The following is a 19365-nucleotide window of genomic DNA, read 5'->3' as shown; positions in this document are numbered from 1 at the left end:
CTCAAGTCGAGTCGAGTCTGGAGTCATTGTCTTCCAAGTCAAGTCGAGTCTCAAGTTTTTGCCGAGTCGAGTTGCAAGTCGTCAAATTTGCGACTTGAGTCCGACTCGAGTCGCGTCTCTATGACTCGAGTCCAATCGTCTGGTCTGTGTGTGTCTGTGTGTCAGGTACAAGCTGTTGAACCAGTCTGTGTCTGTGTGTCAGGTACAAGCTGTTGAACCAGTCTGTGTCTGTGTGTCAGGTACAAGCTGTTGAACCAGTCTGTGTCTGTGTGTCAGGTACAAGCTGTTGAACCAGTCTGTGTCTGTGTGTCAGGTACAAGCTGTTGAACCAGTCTGTGTCTCTCTCTCAGGTACAAGCTATTGAACCAGTCTGTGTCTGTGTGTCAGGTACAAGCTGTTGAACCAGTCTGTGTCTGTGTGTCAGGTACAAGCTGTTGAACCAGTCTGTGTCTGTGTGTCAGGTACAAGCTGTTGAACCAGTCTGTGTCTGTGTGTCAGGTACAAGCTGTTGAACCAGTCTGTGTCTGTGTGTCAGGTACAAGCTGTTGAACCAGTCTGTGTCTGTGTGTCAGGTACAAGCTGTTGAACCAGTCTGTGTCTGTGTGTCAGGTACAAGCTGTTGAACCAGTCTGTGTCTGTGTGTCAGGTACAAGCTGTTGAACCAGTCTGTGTCTGTGTGTCAGGTACAAGCTGTTGAACCAGTCTGTGTCTGTGTGTCAGGTACAAGCTGTTGAACCAGTCTGTGTCTGTGTGTCAGGTACAAGCTGTTGAACCAGTCTGTGTCTGTGTGTCAGGTACAAGCTGTTGAACCAGTCTGTGTCTGTGTGTCAGGTACAAGCTGTTGAACCAGTCTGTGTCTGTGTGTCAGGTACAAGCTGTTGAACCAGTCTGTGTCTGTGTGTCAGGTACAAGCTGTTGAACCAGTCTGTGTCTGTGTGTCAGGTACAAGCTGTTGAACCAGTCTGTGTCTGTGTGTCAGGTACAAGCTGTTGAACCAGTCTGTGTCTGTGTGTCAGGTACAAGCTGTTGAACCAGTCTGTGTCTGTGTGTCAGGTACAAGCTGTTGAACCAGTCTGTGTCTGTGTGTCAGGTACAAGCTGTTGAACCAGTCTGTGTCTGTGTGTCAGGTACAAGCTGTTGAACCAGTCTGTGTCTGTGTGTCAGGTACAAGCTGTTGAACCAGTCTGTGTCTGTGTGTCAGGTACAAGCTGTTGAACCAGTCTGTCTGTGTCTGTGTGTCAGGTACAAGCTGTTGAACCAGTCTGTGTCTGTGTGTCAGGTACAAGCTGTTGAACCAGTCTGTGTCTGTGTGTCAGGTACAAGCTGTTGAACCAGTCTGTGTCTGTGTGTCAGGTACAAGCTGTTGAACCAGTCTGTCTGTGTCTGTGTGTCAGGTACAAGCTGTTGAACCAGTCTGTGTCTGTGTGTCAGGTACAAGCTGTTGAACCAGGAGGAGGGGGAGTACTACAACGTTCCCATCCCTGAGGAGGACGACGTCAACCTGGAACTGAGGCAGAAGTTTGAGGTGAGCACAGGAGGATCATGGGAGTTGGAGTTTGGTTTTGAGTCAAATAAATAATTAAAGACGTGTCACCATGGAACATAATTACTTGTGGAATATTGCTTTTCCTTTTTTTTTTTTTTTTTGCCCTGTTTCAGAGGAAGTCTGACTCAAAGGGGGCTTGAGCCCCTGCCCTTTTACCCGTCTGTAAAAATGAATGCTGTTTTTACTATGGTGAAAGAAATTCAAATGCCCTCTTTCCATGCCAGACCTGAAGGCAGCATTCAACACTTAATGTGTACACTTAATATCAATATTTCAATAATAAATGACATGTATGAGTTCAGCTATTCTTTACCTCCCGACACGATGGATGTTGGCCTTGAGTTGAGTCCCCCCCCCCCCCCTCCCCCTCCCAGGGGGGTCTTCACACATCTGTACGCGTTGCCATAGAAACCGGGGAACAATGAACACTGATAGGGCAGCAGAATACAAACAATAATGTCGCTGTCATATATTTAACTCTCGTATTGCCTCTTCGGTCCGAAACCTTTAAGGAAGACACTTGGTCGACCACTGGACTAACGGACAAGTTCTTTCTTCCCTCTCTCTCTCTCTAGGCCTGCCAGTTAAATATCCACTATCTCAAGGTAGCCTCTCTCTCTCTCTGGTGTCCACCATACATCTCTCTCTCTCACCCAGTAGGATTGATTGTTTGTGGAGAGCTCTCCTGTATTTCCACAAATGAATCAGATTTACTAACAAAGGCTCTCGGTCTCCTCCACACGTGTTCCAGTGAGACGCTCTCCTCCACACAGCACTACACTCTCTGTCCTGTTTGCTCTCTTTTATCTAACTTTGCCCTGTGTTTACATAACAAAACAAAACCCAAATTGCTAGACAAAAGCTTTTTTTTTTTGGTATCCTTTTAGTGTACCAGTGAAGTCTACTGTCACAAAACTGTATAAGTGGGCGCCAACTTTGCTCGCAACCTGCAGGGATTTCACTCCTCACGTGTGGCGATACTGTATGCTATGGCAGCAGTCATTAGCAGTGATGTCATTACGTGCATGTCCCGCGTCAAAAACGCATTCATGTCATGGTCCTGGGGTCCCGGGGATGCGCCTCCATTGGAGTCCATGTTAAAATAATTTACCGCGTCACGGTAAAAGAAAAACATTTTAAAAGTCCACCATTGTTCATGGGTGAAAGCATCCTACTTTACCCTACGTTAACACAAATGAAATCCGTTTAGAAAGTCTTAAACAGGCGATAGAAACGTCAATGTTTTGATTCCACCGACGTCCGTTGCCATTTTGCTCGCCCAATTTCATTAGGGGCACATGTTTTAGCATAGCACCGGGCCGCTCCCTGACCGTAGTGGCACAGCGTGTCGGGTGCCACACCAAAAGGGGTGCCCCTGATGAATTCGGTGACCGTCATACACAAGGGATGGCGCTGAAACATGACGTCTCTACACAGGGACATGGCGCATGCGCACTGAAACTAGTGCGGTCTCTGCTGCTTTACTTAATCTCAAGTTGCTATATTAGTTTAGATAGTTGAATTTGTTTTTTTTATGTATTAACACTGTAAACATAACACTGTAAAGATGTATTATCAGTTAAACCTGGAACAGCTAAAAACTATTTTCACTAGTGGTTCTCAAAGTGGAGTCTGGGGTCCTTGAGGGAGTTCCAGGGGGTCCCCAGATGAATGATAGTTAGGAACCAAATAGAACTTTATGGGTCTGTTACTCATTGAACAAATGTAACCCAATGGACCTGTTCCATTTGTACTCCTAGTGTATTTAGAAATCCTAGTTCTAAGTTCAAACATTAGCCAAATTGTAAAATAAATATAAGAAATAGACAAACAGTTTGAAAATAGCCGACCTACAAGCTCACAGCGCTCAAATTGAGGACTCATAAAACTTTTCTGGGACCCATTTGAATGACCACCTGTGGGTCCCGGGACCCATTACATTGAGAACCTAGTAACATCACTGCATCAGCTACTGTGCAGAAACACACTGGAGTAGCTGTCATAAATCAAATGAAATGACACATTTGAAAATTCCATTGAAATAAGAGAAATACTTTGGCAGCTATTTGCTTCCATACTATAGAGGGAAATTATGGTAAAAAGAAAATTATGTATTGTTTTTTTAGAAACATAGGACAAAGTTACATAGGCCTACGATAATTTCTCTCTCTCTCTCTCTCTCTCTCTCTCTCTCTCTCTCTCTCTCTCTCTCTCTCTCTCTCTCTCTCTCTCTCTTGCACATACCCTCTTGCTTGCACGCACGCACGCACGCACGCACGCACCCACTCACTCACACACAGCGTTGTTAGTAAATTGGTATAAGAGCACTCAGGCATCCGGTGGAGTCTCCATCTTCACCACCATCAATCAATCAATCAATGCACTGACTGTCATTGGTCACTGGTCAGCAGTGTCTGGCACCCCCGCTCCTCATTGGCTGATATATATACTGTTGACCCCACCCCCTCTATTGTCTGTCGCTGGTCTGGACCAATAGAAGGACAGCATGGAACGACCAATCACTGATGCACTCTTAACTCTATGTGTGAATATATGATGAGCGCATATATCATCACAATTAAGTAGTGTGTGTGTGTGTGTGTGTGTGTGTGTGTGTGTGTGTGTGTGTGTGTGTGTGTGTGTGTGTGTGTGTGTGTGTGTGTGTGTGTGTGTGTGTGTGTGTGTGTGTGTGTGTGTGTGTGTGTGAGAGAGAGAGAGAGGTCTAACTGTACACACACTTCCTCTGTGTGCATGCCACATTTCTCCACACGGTGGCAGCACTGTGTCAACTGTCAGACTGCTGTGTGTGTCTGTTCACTCCGTGGTCATATACTGTAGAAATGCACAGAACTGCATCTTTTCATGTGTTTACTTTTGAAGTGAAAACTGTGACATGCGATTCTAAAAACTGTATTTATGCTACTATGTTGTTAACTATTGTGGACACGACAGGGTAATGTTTTTAGGACGCTGAAATGCTCAGGTCAGATCAAGGTGTGTTTAGGGTTCTTTTTTGTTTTTATTATTTTTTGGAGAATTCTTTTATACTTTAGCTTCTGAAAAATAGCAGATCTACAAGCTCACAGCGCTGCAAGTTTGTAGATCTGCTATTTTCGAAGAGTCGTGGAAATGTGTGCCAATCTTTCAATAGGCCTACAGTAGGCTATATGTTTTTTTAAAAGTGATAATTTTTAACACATATTTTGCTTCTGGATTCTGCCCTGGAACTAAATATTTTGAGATGGGGGTCCGTGAACAAATACATAACATTTTTTGAAAACATATCACCATTTGTACACTGTCTAAGTTACAGACTTGTTAGACCCCCATAAAGGAACCTAGAGAGTCTCTGAAACCCACTTTGAGAACCATTGCTCTACAGCAGTGATTACTATCAGATAATGGACCTTTACCTTTTCAACAACCAATTTCATACTTGGGGTGTAAAGGTACATACACATTTCAGTTCACCATGGATTTGTCTATCTGGCCTGTGATGCTTGTCTAAACTACTGTTCTTCTTTGAGAATTAATAATGTGTAGGCGATGGTGAGAAAACGTTAATGTTACTGTCGCTGAATTAGTTAAGTTTTCGCTAGAAACAGGCTTTGTCAAATATGAGTGACTGACTATCATAAACCATACAGAGCCACCTCACCGACAATATCGCAAAGACCGTTTGTTTATTTTTGGACCCTCAATGCTTATATGAGACGATTTTAAGATGACTCAATGTTATTCTCCATAGAGAAATTACTTCCGTGGAAACGGGGGATGAGCGAGTCACGTCATGACTTCACTGTTCTATATTGTGACAATAATATTGTGTTCTGACATCAATAATATGAATGTTCTTTTGAATATTTCAAAACAGCCAATCTACCGGTTCACAACATGAATAAATCTTAACATAAATAGCAGCTTGTATTAGACCAGCTATTTCTGCTATATTTTGAAAGGTTTTCACGATTCAATAAAGTATAAAATAAAGTGATTCAAACCAGGACTATAATATCGCCCAGCCCTGGTGTAGGATGCTATACACTAGGGCATTAACGAAAAAGTTGACAAGTCGACTCAGTCGACTTCATTACACAAGTCGACTCCCACCAGTGAAAGTCGAAAATACTTTCTATTGTGAAAATAGCAGATCTACATGCTGTGAGCATGTAGATCGGCAATTTTCACAATTTCTGCCTTGACAATTTGGCCAATGTTTAATTCGTCATTTTAGAGTTATTAAAAAGTCCTTAAATTGGCACTTTAGAAATGTGCAGATACCCTCATTACACTTAAACTATATGTTGGTTTGTTTACAGTTGAGTGAGAAAACAATGTTTCACATTAACTTAATTATCTGGGGACCCCCCAAAATAATCAGGGGGTCGTGTGTGATGTGATGACGTCATCAAACCATAAAGTCGACTTACTGAGTCGAGTCGACTTGCAAAAATCACAAGTCGTTAATGCCCTACTGTACATCAGTAACCGTACATTACGCTGACTCCGGTCTAGGTGGTGTTGTGTTGTTTCTATAATGTTTCTAAGTGGTGTCCTGTCACATGGCCTCGCAGAAAGCCAAGTTCGGCCAGGGGAAGAAGGTGATCACGCCGTCGGACCACCGGCGCTTCAGCGAACCTCCCTCGGGGAACATGGACCGCGTTCGACTCAGCGACTTCCACTTCCTGGCTCTGCTGGGCAAGGGCAGCTTCGGCAAGGTGAGGAAACCCGCCGCCAAACCCCCTGTGTGACACCCATGGGACACAGACCTACAGCTTAACCCATTAAACTTTAACTATTGAAAAATAGCATATATAGTATACAAGCGCCCAGCGCAGCACCGAGTGCCGAGCTGCAAATCTTTGAAATTATATATTTTTAACACTTTCCAAGCCTCCCAGAATGGCTGTTGGTGGTTTAGCTGGGAATTTCTATTATTTCAGGAATATACAAGACCATCAGAGAGCTCCAATCACATGTCATTCTTTTCACGGCAAAATCATCGGTCATTGTGTACTCACACATGTAATGGTGCAGCTCTGCATTGGTATGCAGTGGGGATTTTAGTGAAAACATCTTTCCCGCCAGGCGCTCCACGTGCGTGATCCGTGCACATCGATGTAAGCGCACGGCATGCGCTCTATATGTACGCTTCATGTCCAACTTTTTTCTGAATGCAATCACGACGGACAGAGGCTAAGCTAGCGCGTCAGTGTATAATGTATTAGGACACTAAAAATAGCTATCCTGCCCCGGAAGCGATCAAAAGCACTTCCTGTTGAGGCACAGTCACTTTCCTTTGGAATAAGCCGAAGAAGAGACGGAGAAGAGGGGACGATGTTTTTTTTTTTTTTGCGATTATTATCATTTCTTTTGTTTTTAATGACCTATTCCGGAAAATTCCGGTCGGCTAATTTAAAGTGAACATTTGTAACTGAAAGATTTGCTTCGTGCCGCATTGTGTGCTTGTAGATCTGATGTTTTCACAAGCTTTGCTTCGCGGGCAAAATGTCTGATTTCTCTTTTGGGTCACAAGCTAAAAAAAAAACGTTTTGGGAACCCCTGCCCCGCCCTGCCCTGCCCCGCCCTGCCCTGCCCTTCTAGGTGATGCTGGCAGAGATGAAGTCCACAGAGGAGCTGTACGCCATCAAGATCCTGAAGAAGGACGTGGTGATCCAGGACGACGACGTGGAGTGTACCATGGTGGAGAAGAGGGTCCTGGCACAGAGAGACAAGCCTCCGTTCCTCACCATGCTGCACTCCTGCTTCCAGACCGTGGTACGGACTCTAGATCTATATCTATATCTATCTAACCCTAACTCCTGCTTCCAGACCGTGGTACAGACTCTATATCTATATCTATCTAACCCTAACTCCTGCTTCCAGACCGTGGTACAGACTCTATATCTATATCTATCTAACCCTAACTCCTGCTTCCAGACCGTGGTACGGACTCTATATCTATATCTATCTAACCCTAACTCCTGCTTCCAGACCGTGGTACAGACTCTATATCTATATCTATCTAACCCTAACTCCTGCTTCCAGACCGTGGTACGGACTCTATATCTATATCTATCTAACCCTAACTCCTGCTTCCAGACCGTGGTACAGACTCTATATCTATATCTATCTAACCCTAACTCCTGCTTCCAGACCGTGGTACGGACTCTATATCTATATCTATCTAACCCTAACTCCTGCTTCCAGACCGTGGTACGGAGTACGGACTCTATCTATATCTATCTAACCCTAACTCCTGCTTCCAGACCGTGGTACGGACTCTATATCTATATCTATCTAACCATAACTCCTGGTGGTACGGACTCTATATCTATATCTATCTAACCATAACTCCTGGTGGTACGGACTCTATATCTATATCTATCTAACCCTAACTCCTGCTTCCAGACCGTGGTACGGGCATTAACCAAAAAGTCAACTCAGTCGACTTCATTGCACAAGTCGACTCCCACCAGAGAAAGTTGAAAAGTCGAAAATGCTTTCTTGTGAAAATAGCAGATCTACATGCTCACAACACCTCGCATTGCGAGGCGTTGTGAGCATGTAGATCTGCTATTTTCACAATGTCTGCCTCTGTATATTTGACAATTTGGACAATGTTTAATTTGTCATTTTAGAGGTATTAAAAAGTCCTTAAAGGAGTAGTTCACCACTTTTCAACCTGTCTTCATATAATAGGTCCTCACTAATGTTCATAATAAAATAGCACAATTTTTTTCTATTCATTCTGGGTCTCATAGGAGAGCTGTCAAATCCTTCTACCGGTGACATCATCGTTTGACAAAATAAAATTAAATAATATTTTTGAAAAAGAATATTTAGATTTTTTTTTTTTTTCACAGTTTTGTTTATTTGAATTTCAGGGCATACAAAAAACCAAGACTTGTTCACATATTATGAGAACCAATCAAACCAAACAAAAACAAGAATAGACAGTCATATAAATGCCAAAGATGATAGTATATCAATCAAAAAACAAAATGAGACAAATAAAAAGGCAATAATATAGGCTATGATATAGGCACTTGAGGTACCATTCAGTGAAATGACATTTGAAATGACATTTAATGATCATATGCCCTGATTCAAGTTTAAACAACAAACAGGCAAATAGGACAGATGAAAAATGTATATATAAAAGGTATTAACAACAACTCACGAGACAGACAAACTTGACAAAACAAGACAAGACAAGACAGGACAAGACATGGCGAGAACCATGGCTTCCACTTTAACATTGCAACTTTTTCAGGCATAGAAAGCCTGCAGTTTCTATTAGCTTGCATTTCCCATTGATGATGTCACCGGTAGAAGGATTTGACCCACCCACTGTAGCTCTCCAGCTCTCCAAACTGAGTAGAAAAAAATTGTGATATTTTATCATGAACATTAGGACCCATTATATGAAGATAGGTTGAAAAGTGGTGGAGTGCCCCTTTAAATTGGCACTTTAGAAATGTGCAGATACCCTCTATATACTTTAGTTTACTGTTGAGTGAGAAAACAATGTTTCCCATTAAGTTAATCATCTGGGGACCCCCCAAAATAACTGGGGGGTCGTGTGTGATGTGATGACGTCATCAAACGATAAAGTCGACTTCAACTCAACTTTTTACTGAGTCGAGTCGACTTGCAAAAATCACAAGTCGTTAATGCCCTAGTATGGACTGTAGGTCTATCTATCTATCTATCTATCTATCTATCTATCTATCTATCTATCTATCTATCTATCTATCTATCTATCTATCTATCTATCTATCTATCTATCTATCTATCTATCTATCTATCTATCTATCTATCTATCTATCTATCTATCTATCTATCTATCTATCTATCTATCTATCTATCTATCTATCTATCTATCTATCTATCTATCTATCTATCTATCTATCTATCTATCTATCTATCTATCTATCTATCTATCTATCTATCTATCTATCTATCTATCTATCTATCTATCTATCTATCTATCTATCTATCTATCTATCTATCTATCTATCTATCTATCTATCTATCTATCTATCTATCTATCTATCTATCTATCTATCTATCTATCTATCTATCTATCTATCTATCTATCTATCTATCTATCTATCTATCTATCTATCTATCTATCTATCTATCTATCTATCTATCTATCTATCTATCTATCTATCTATCTATCTATCTATCTATCTATCTATCTATCTATCTATCTATCTATCTATCTATCTATCTATCTATCTATCTATCTATCTATCTATCTATCTATCTATCTATCTATCTATCTATCTATCTATCTATCTATCTATCTATCTATCTATCTATCTATCTATCTATCTATCTATCTATCTATCTATCTATCTATCTATCTATCTATCTATCTATCTATCTATCTATCTATCTATCTATCTATCTATCTATCTATCTATCTATCTATCTATCTATCTATCTATCTATCTATCTATCTATCTATCTATCTATCTATCTATCTATCTATCTATCTATCTATCTATCTATCTATCTATCTATCTATCTATCTATCTATCTATCTATCTATCTATCTATCTATCTATCTATCTATCTATCTATCTATCTATCTATCTATCTATCTATCTATCTATCTATCTATCTATCTATCTATCTATCTATCTATCTATCTATCTATCTATCTATCTATCTATCTATCTATCTATCTATCTATCTATCTATCTATCTATCTATCTATCTATCTATCTATCTATCTATCTATCTATCTATCTATCTATCTATCTATCTATCTATCTATCTATCTATCTATCTATCTATCTATCTATCTATCTATCTATCTATCTATCTATCTATCTATCTATCTATCTATCTATCTATCTATCTATCTATCTATCTATCTATCTATCTATCTATCTATCTATCTATCTATCTATCTATCTATCTATCTATCTATCTATCTATCTATCTATCTATCTATCTATCTATCTATCTATCTATCTATCTATCTATCTATCTATCTATCTATCTATCTATCTATCTATCTATCTATCTATCTATCTATCTATCTATCTATCTATCTATCTATCTATCTATCTATCTATCTATCTATCTATCTATCTATCTATCTATCTATCTATCTATCTATCTATCTATCTATCTATCTATCTATCTATCTATCTATCTATCTATCTATCTATCTATCTATCTATCTATCTATCTATCTATCTATCTATCTATCTATCTATCTATCTATCTATCTATCTATCTATCTATCTATCTATCTATCTATCTATCTATCTATCTATCTATCTATCTATCTATCTATCTATCTATCTATCTATCTATCTATCTATCTATCTATCTATCTATCTATCTATCTATCTATCTATCTATCTATCTATCTATCTATCTATCTATCTATCTATCTATCTATCTATCTATCTATCTATCTATCTATCTATCTATCTATCTATCTATCTATCTATCTATCTATCTATCTATCTATCTATCTATCTATCTATCTATCTATCTATCTATCTATCTATCTATCTATCTATCTATCTATCTATCTATCTATCTATCTATCTATCTATCTATCTATCTATCTATCTATCTATCTATCTATCTATCTATCTATCTATCTATCTATCTATCTATCTATCTATCTATCTATCTATCTATCTATCTATCTATCTATCTATCTATCTATCTATCTATCTATCTATCTATCTAGGGCCAGTGAGCTATTTGTTACATTGGGTCTCACCACCTTCATGGCTCTGTTGAGGAACCTGACATATAAGTTCATGTGCAGACTGGATCGCTCCTTAAATGGAATAATAGGACTGATGACAGACCCTGGATGTAGCTCTGTCAGGTACACGTCTACCATTAGAGGACACTGGCATGAGTGCCTCTTTAGCTCCGGTGGGGCTCGGTGAATGTACTCCTTGTTGTTGTTGTTTTTTTTTTTATTATTATCCTTGTAATGTTTTGTCTTCTTACCCTGTGGGCCTTGAGCCTGTAATAAAGTTTATATCTATCTATCTATCTATCTATCTATCTATCTATCTATCTATCTATCTATCTATATATACACTATGTGTACTGTATCCATGGATGCTGCACTCCTGCTCCCAGACAGTGATACGGACTCAGTGTTGATTTTGACTGCAAATCTTGATTTAGTTTTAGACATATAGTCTCTTGAATAAAAATGCTGTTTAGTTTTAGTCATATTTTAGTCACCTGAAATGATGCTGAAGATAGCAGATCTACAAGCTCAATAAGCTCATACATAGCGCAACGCGTTGTGAGCTGACACAGATCTGCTATTTTCAGCACGCAACACCCGAGCGCAAAACAAACATAAAATGTCTTTCAGTTCTACTGGATCTCTTCTCCACGAGTCCCTCCCTAACATTTTAGCATTCTACGTAGATGTTCTGCGGTGCAACAGCTCAGCTATAACAACACTGAAGAGCTCATCTATTATAACCCTGATGTTAGAATAGATATAGGAGAGTGTGGAGAGCAGTGATTCAGGAGTCCTGGGTTGGTGTTGAACAATTAATCGAAAAGTATCAAAAGTTTCCAGATCACAGAATGAATTGCATGAAATAGAGGGAGACCCAAATGGACTCCTAAACTAGGTATTTTAGGTATTAATTGGTCCAAATGATGTACAATATTAATTTAACCACCCATACATGTGTACTGTGCTACAGTAACTTTTTATTTTTAGTTCTGTGAAGTCATATAGCCTTCTACTGCTGACAATTCCCAGAGGCCAGTGTTCTTTCATTTTAGTTTGGTTTTGCATGGACATTGTAGTCAATGGGCTAAACAGCTGCAGTATGGGCCTTTAAATATCAATTTATGTTCCCGGTATCTAAACTTGTGGTATTGCTGTATTTAGGTTCTATGCCTCTTGTCTTCCAGGACCGGCTGTACTTTGTGATGGAGTACATCAATGGAGGGGACCTGATGTATCACATCCAACGTGTGGGCAAGTTCAAGGAGCCTCAGGCTGTGTAAGAACACACTGTGCCCGCATGTAACACACTGGCACCCTGTGCCCGCATGTAACACACTGGCACCCTGTGCCCGCATGTAACACACTGACACCCTGTGCACACATGTAACACACTGACACCCTGTGCAAACATGTAACACACTGTGCCCACATGTAACACACTGGCACCCTGTGCAAACATGTAACACACTGTGCCCACATGTAACACACTGGCACCCTGTGCAAACATGTAACACACTGGCACCCTGTGCAAACATGTAACACACTGGCACCCTGTGCAAACATGTAACACACTGGCACCCTGTGCACATATGTAACACACTGGCACCCTGTGCCCACATGTAACACACTGACACCCTGTGCACACATGTAACACACTGACACCCTGTGCCCACATGTAACACACTGACACCCTGTGCCCACATGTAACACACTGACACCCTGTGCCCACATGTAACACACTGACACCCTGTGCCCACATGTAACACACTGACACCCTGTGCCCGCATGTAACACACTGGTACCCTGTGCCCGCATGTAACACACTGGTACCCTGTGCCCGCATGTAACACACTGACACCCTGTGCCCACATGTAACACTCTGACACCCTGTGCCCACATGTAACACACTGACACCCTGTGCCCACATGTAACACACTGGCACCCTGTGCCCACATGTAACACACTGACACCCTGTGCCCACATGTAACACACTGGCACCCTGTGCCCACATGTAACACACTGGCACCCTGTGCCCACATGTAACACACTGACACCCTGTGCCCACATGTAACACACTGACACCCTGTGCCCACACACTTAGAACATCTTTACCGAATTGAACCGTACTTGTTGCGTTCTTTTTCCATCTACACCAAATCTCTTTGCCAAAAAATGCAGATTTACAAGCTTGTAGATCTCTATGTTTTCCTCGTGACACACTGCAACTTAGTGGAGTAGATTTACATACCGGTATTTACGTACCATAATGTGTAACCTGGCGTCGCCAGGCTTACTCATCTGCCAAGATAAGAGCCTGGGCGCGATATGAGGCAGAGAGTGGTTATAAAGGTGTGAATTTCACAGTGCACAGTGTGGTGTTCCTGCAAACGTATTCCCTGCTGGAAATCTGTTCTACTTCTCCCTCTCCCTCGGTTGCACTCGTAATAAACAATATCCAAACAAAAACATGGATTCTGACAAAGTTACACCTATTAAGAGCAATTTAAGAGCTACAATCTATTTAGGTTTGTTTCGTTGGTGGATGTAAACAGACCTGCACAGCATGATGTTAAGGGCTTTGCACACAGGACCGTTGCGTTTCTTTCCATTTGCTGCATGATTAAAACACATTGGATTTGGTGTGCAAGGCTGTGTGGAATCCACACTGCGGATCCCAAGAGGAGTCATAAAAAATGAGTTTTTACCGCATGCGACAAGACGCACGAATCGAACTGGGTTAGATCGGGAAAAAAAACGCCCAGCCGCAGCCACCTGCCGAATGGCAAATTCGGAGCCGCTGTGCATGACGTCATAGAGAATCATTGTTTTATTAAAGAAATGGAATCGTCCGTTTTTTTCCGGTGCAAGAAAAATGCGTCTGTGTGCAAAGGGCTTGCCTTCCCTTAAACGCAGCACTTCCGCCAAATTCAAGCACTTCCGTTCATGCAACGCACAGCGCAGGTCGCGCCCAGGGTGCTCTACTGTATGTGTGATAAATGTAAGGTTGATGTTGGAAAGCCACTTGCAACAACACAGAGTGCTTGTTCTTCCGTGACTCTCTCCCTCCAAGAGAACATCAGTTTGCTCTTGGGAGAAATGATGTTTCCGAGGCTTTTCTTCCGCACCACGTAACGTTACCTGTTGTCCTGAGCTCAGTGCACTGCTCTTAAGAAGTCATGGAAAGTGAATAGAAGTGGCCTGGCCCCCAAACTGTGGCATAAACTCCCTGTCGCACTTAGAACAACAGACTCACTCCCTAGCTTCCGCCTTGGACTGAAGACGCACCTCTTCAGACTCGACCTAAACCCATAGCACTACTGTAACATACATGAAACTATTTTATTTTATAGGGTTTTTAGAAGTTTTTTACTAATTAGGTGTGTGGTCTACCTTTGTTATTGTTTTTCTAGATTGATATTCATATGCATTTGTTATATTGTTATATTGTTGTTAATGTACTGACATATTATCTTGCTTATTATAGTGATGTGTATTACCTGCTTATTGTAAGTCGCTTTGGATTAAAAGCGTCTGCTAAATGCCTAAACCGTAAACTGTAAACTAAACTGAAGTGAGAGCAACGCTGCCTGGGTATCATTTCCTCTGTAATCCAGAGGAAATGTCATGTTGTGACGTTCAGATACTGTATGCGTGTGAACCCACATCTTCTGTGCCAGCTCACAGTAACATGACATGGAATATATGATTCCACCAGCGTATGATTCAAAACATAATCCTCCTCTTATTTGCCTACAGTAATAAAAATGGGCTCATTTGATAGGTCATAACTGAATCCTAAACAAGGGTAGCTCGATAACCCGATAACAAATGTATTGAGTACCCGGTAATGCCGGTATCAATAAGCTTTGGGCTTATCAAGCTTGTTATGGAGCATAGCGGCCCATGATGTCATGTTTAAACAATCAAGACAAGAGGCGGTCAATAGATTATTACAGTACTATCCATAATATAAAGCCATTTAACACTTAATGCACACTAATGAATGATTTTTTTTAATGATATTTAATGATATGTGTTACTTTTGTCAATATCTTCATGGATGGTGGCCAGCCACAAACTCAGTCGCATCAACTGGTCAATAAAACAAGATACCAGTTCTGTTCAGAATTTGTCGTCTCACAAAATATTAGAAAACGCTCTATAGCAGGCTTGATAAAAGCCCGGCTCAATAAGTAGGATCGTTAAGGTGCTCATTATCAATAATAATTAACAATCTCCATACTGATAAGAGATTGTTACTCCCTACTGATAATACAGCCCCCTTCACTGCAGCTACTCCACCCTTCTCTAGTCCAGAGGTTCACAAACTTCGCAAGCCGATCTACAAGCTCACAACGCGTCATGTTGTGACGCATTGTGAGCTTGTAGATCAGCTATTTTTGGTGAAGAGAGTTGGGGTAGAGGGGAAAAGAACTCCTCATCTCTCTGTCTCTCTCAACTAAGGGGTCCTTGGCCTGAAAAACATTGAAGATCCCAGATCTAGACTCTAGATTGGGGGTGAACAACTTTGATGATGGTGAGGGCCACTATATTTCCACCTTTTTAGTTTAGTTTAGTTTAGTTTATTTGATCATCATATTTCATACAGGTCATACATTCATATAATCATTGTTACAGGTGATCAAAAGGAATAGGCTGAAGCTAAAAGCTTGTGAATGCCTATCCTACATGTTCATGAATTAAGACATTGATTAGTTATAAGTGTTCAGATTATTATTATTATTATTATTTATTTATTTTCAAAACAAAAAGAGAAAGAAAAGAAAAAAGAGAAAGAAAAGAAAGAAGAAAAAAGAAAAGAAAAAAAATTAAAAACTAAAAACAAAATGTATAAGGAAATAGACTTGATACATTCCATAATACTAACAATTCAAGAAACAGAGAAATGTTACAAAGTAATAGTAAGAAAAATAATAATAGAATTAATAATACTAACAAGTACGAATAGATGATAGTGATAATAATGAGACTATGAACTGCTGTATTTGGCCAGGATATTTAATTTGAGTATTTTTTTAAATTGTGAAATGTTCTTACTGTGTTTGATCTCTTCTGTCAAACTATTCCAAATCTTTACTCCACAAATAGAAATGCACATACTTTTTAGGGTAGTCTGAACAGATGCTTGTTTAAAATTGAGTTCCCACCTTAGTTCGTAGCCCCCCTCCCTGTCACTAAACATGTTAAGAATGTTAGCTGGAAGCAGTTTATTTCTTGCTTTGAACATCATTTGAGCAGTTTTGAACTCTACTAGGTCAGGAAGTTTCAATGTACAAGACCTCAAAAATAGATTATTAGTGTGTTCATAAAACCCCATGTACTATTCTTATTGCCCTTTTTTGTAATATAAATAAAGGATGAATATTACTACTGTATGTGTTTCCCCACACTTCCAGGCAGTAGGACAGATAAGGCAGTATGAGCGCATTGTACAGGGTTAACAGAGACGTATAATTAAGTATATCCCTTGTTTTCCCTAAGACACCAACATTCCTTGCCACTTTTGCCCGCACATACTGTATATGGGATTTCCAGTTTAAAGGCATATTCAGGTTTAATGAAAATGTGGCTCCTCTCCAGCAGAGGGCGCGGGAGAGGAGTTTTTTGCCTCATCACAAGAACGCGCTTTGCCCAGCAGTTTCCTGTAATGGCGCCCAGATGTAAACAAACTGAAACAAACAAACTAACATCTTTACTCTATACAGCATGGATCGATTAAGCTCTACACATTCCAATCGGTAAGTGAAATAAAAAGTCATCTTTATTTACAAATGCAAACATATTTAGACATGTAACAATTACATTTAACTAACGCTACCGTATCGCTTGGCATGCGGCCGTGTTATAGTCCTCTTACTGGCCTTACAGCTTTGGAAATGTATATTTTTTATTACACCATTATAATGTTCTCATTTTGATCACAAGACACAATTACTGAGTATCGGTAGGCCTACTTCTCCAGCTTTAGAATATGTATGATACTGATTTATACGAGACAGGCACTGGCATTTTATTAGTTCAGTAGTTTACAATCAGCATAATGATTAGCAGACTCAAAACTTCATAACTAACCCGAACACTACGGTCCTTTTGATTTACAGACCTGTTTGATCATTCAGGGCTAGCGCTCTGCCTCTCTGGTAAATAATACTGTCTGGTAAATTATGTCTGGGGCAAAACAATATATATTTTGACACAGTATGTCCACACAAGCCAACATGACGACGACCCTGTATCTGGATTAATAATTTTGGAGCTGCTAAATGATCTATGCTGCGGGTCTAACGATAAATGAATAACACTGCAGTATTCAATAGACTGAGGCATTTATTATGACTGCTAATCTAATCATTCTTTACCCTTTTTTTCATACAGGTACCTTGTTTCATCATCGCTGTTACTGTTGATCTGGATTGATCTTCGCTCGTGAAGAGCACAACAAGAAAGCATACATAATGCTAACTAAAAGGCTTTTATTTTCTGAGCAGTCGTTACCATCACTAATGATCTGCATGAAAGACTGACATGATCTAAACATGATTAATAAAATGATGCTTTGATATACATAAACTGTAATGTCTCGATTTCATTTTGATCTAGTCAATGGTAATTTTTTTTGTATGTGGTAAGTTATTTTAATGTGTTCTGACCTCTGAAAGCTTACAATGATGGGAAGTTGTAAACATTGTGAAAACGCTATATTGTATTGTTTCATACACTAAAGCATTTTGGTATGAAACCCCATTTAAATGCAATATCATATCGTTTAGCTGCATAACATTTCTGGCATTTGTAATAAAAAAAAAAGTTTCAGGTTGACAAAACTTGTTTATTTAGGAAACGGTTTGCAGGTGAAAATGGGAAGTGGAGTGGAGTCTAGCATCTTCCAGACTGTAGAATAGCCTACCCTATTTGTGTGTATAGATTGCCTCATTATATATACATATATATTTTTCAAATGTTCAACGTTTATTGGTGTCATAATTGTAGTGTGATCGGATGTACAGCTGCTCTTCTTCAGACATCAAATTCTTCAGCCTGTATAGAAATAAAGGAGATGATGCTTAGATTAGATTGGTGAGACTAAAATAGACACAAAAGTAAATTTTACAATTTGTCATAAAACAGTACAGTACAATACATTGATCTAATGGCCTAGTGCAGTGTTTCTCAAAGCAGATTTCAAGGTCTCCCTTTATATCTGACAGTGTACAAATGGAACCAAATGAACCCTTCAGGGTCCAGAGTTACAGACTTGTATGCATTGACATGCAAACCCCCCCAATTCGCACCTCGCTAAGGCTTTAGTATCACAATGGGATGTTTGAACAAAGAAACAAGCATTGCACAGTACCTATGCATATCAATAGACCTCCTGTAAGTAGCTAGGTGTTGAGCGACCCCCTCCAAACATCACTATGCACCAATAACGTTCAGATCTTTCTGGAATAGCAAGCGTGGGTCTAACAAATGCGGCGTTGATATCATAGAAGTATAAAATATAGGATGACTTGATAATATGGGCTATGTTGTGAATGTACCTTACGATGCTAAAAGTAGTTCTGTAGATGCGTTTTACGTCAGCCGTATGTTGTGACTCACGTTGTGTTTATTCATGGCTGAAGCTATGGGCTGAAGTAACTTACAAGTAAAGTCTATTTGTCCTCTGTGTGGACATTGAAATCATTTACAAGTTATAGACAAGACATATGTCTCATTTAATGGCCCCTGTTTATTAGATCAATGTATTGTTTTTAGGGCGGATTCACCCACAATGTGGCTAACTTTAAAACGAAACTTTTTACAAGAAATATAGCCCCAAACCCTTCAAAGATCCCAATGACAAACCCACCTAACAAACGTTTACTTAGGAAATAGATTGCTGCACTCTGACAATTATAAAATATTTCTTATTTACCTCCTTTCTTTGTTCAGCATCTCTCAGCCTGTTGTCCACATTCAGCTTCCTGAAACTCTTCCCTTTGTAAAAAGTTAAACTGTCTAAGACACTAATCGATAAAAAACAAACGCGAAATAAAGTAAACAT

General features: G+C 39.8%; 1 protein-coding gene across 1 annotated transcript in view; it reads left to right on the top strand.

Annotated features, from left to right (window-relative positions):
- Positions 1–19365, top strand: part of prkcab (protein kinase C, alpha, b) — a 337435-nt gene that overhangs the window by 292533 nt on the left and 25537 nt on the right. The window contains 4 exon segments of the mRNA XM_080724767.1: positions 1432–1525; positions 6121–6264; positions 7151–7324; positions 12482–12573. Of these exon segments, the coding sequence (XP_080580893.1) occupies positions 1432–1525; positions 6121–6264; positions 7151–7324; positions 12482–12573 (504 nt within the window).

The sequence above is a fragment of the Nannobrachium achirus genome, assembly GCF_963921795.1.
Source record: "Nannobrachium achirus genome assembly, chromosome: 4".
Classification (NCBI taxonomy): domain Eukaryota; kingdom Metazoa; phylum Chordata; class Actinopteri; order Myctophiformes; family Myctophidae; genus Nannobrachium; species Nannobrachium achirus.
Note: the sequence above shows the minus strand (reverse complement) of the source record. Positions and strands in the feature narration are given on the sequence as shown.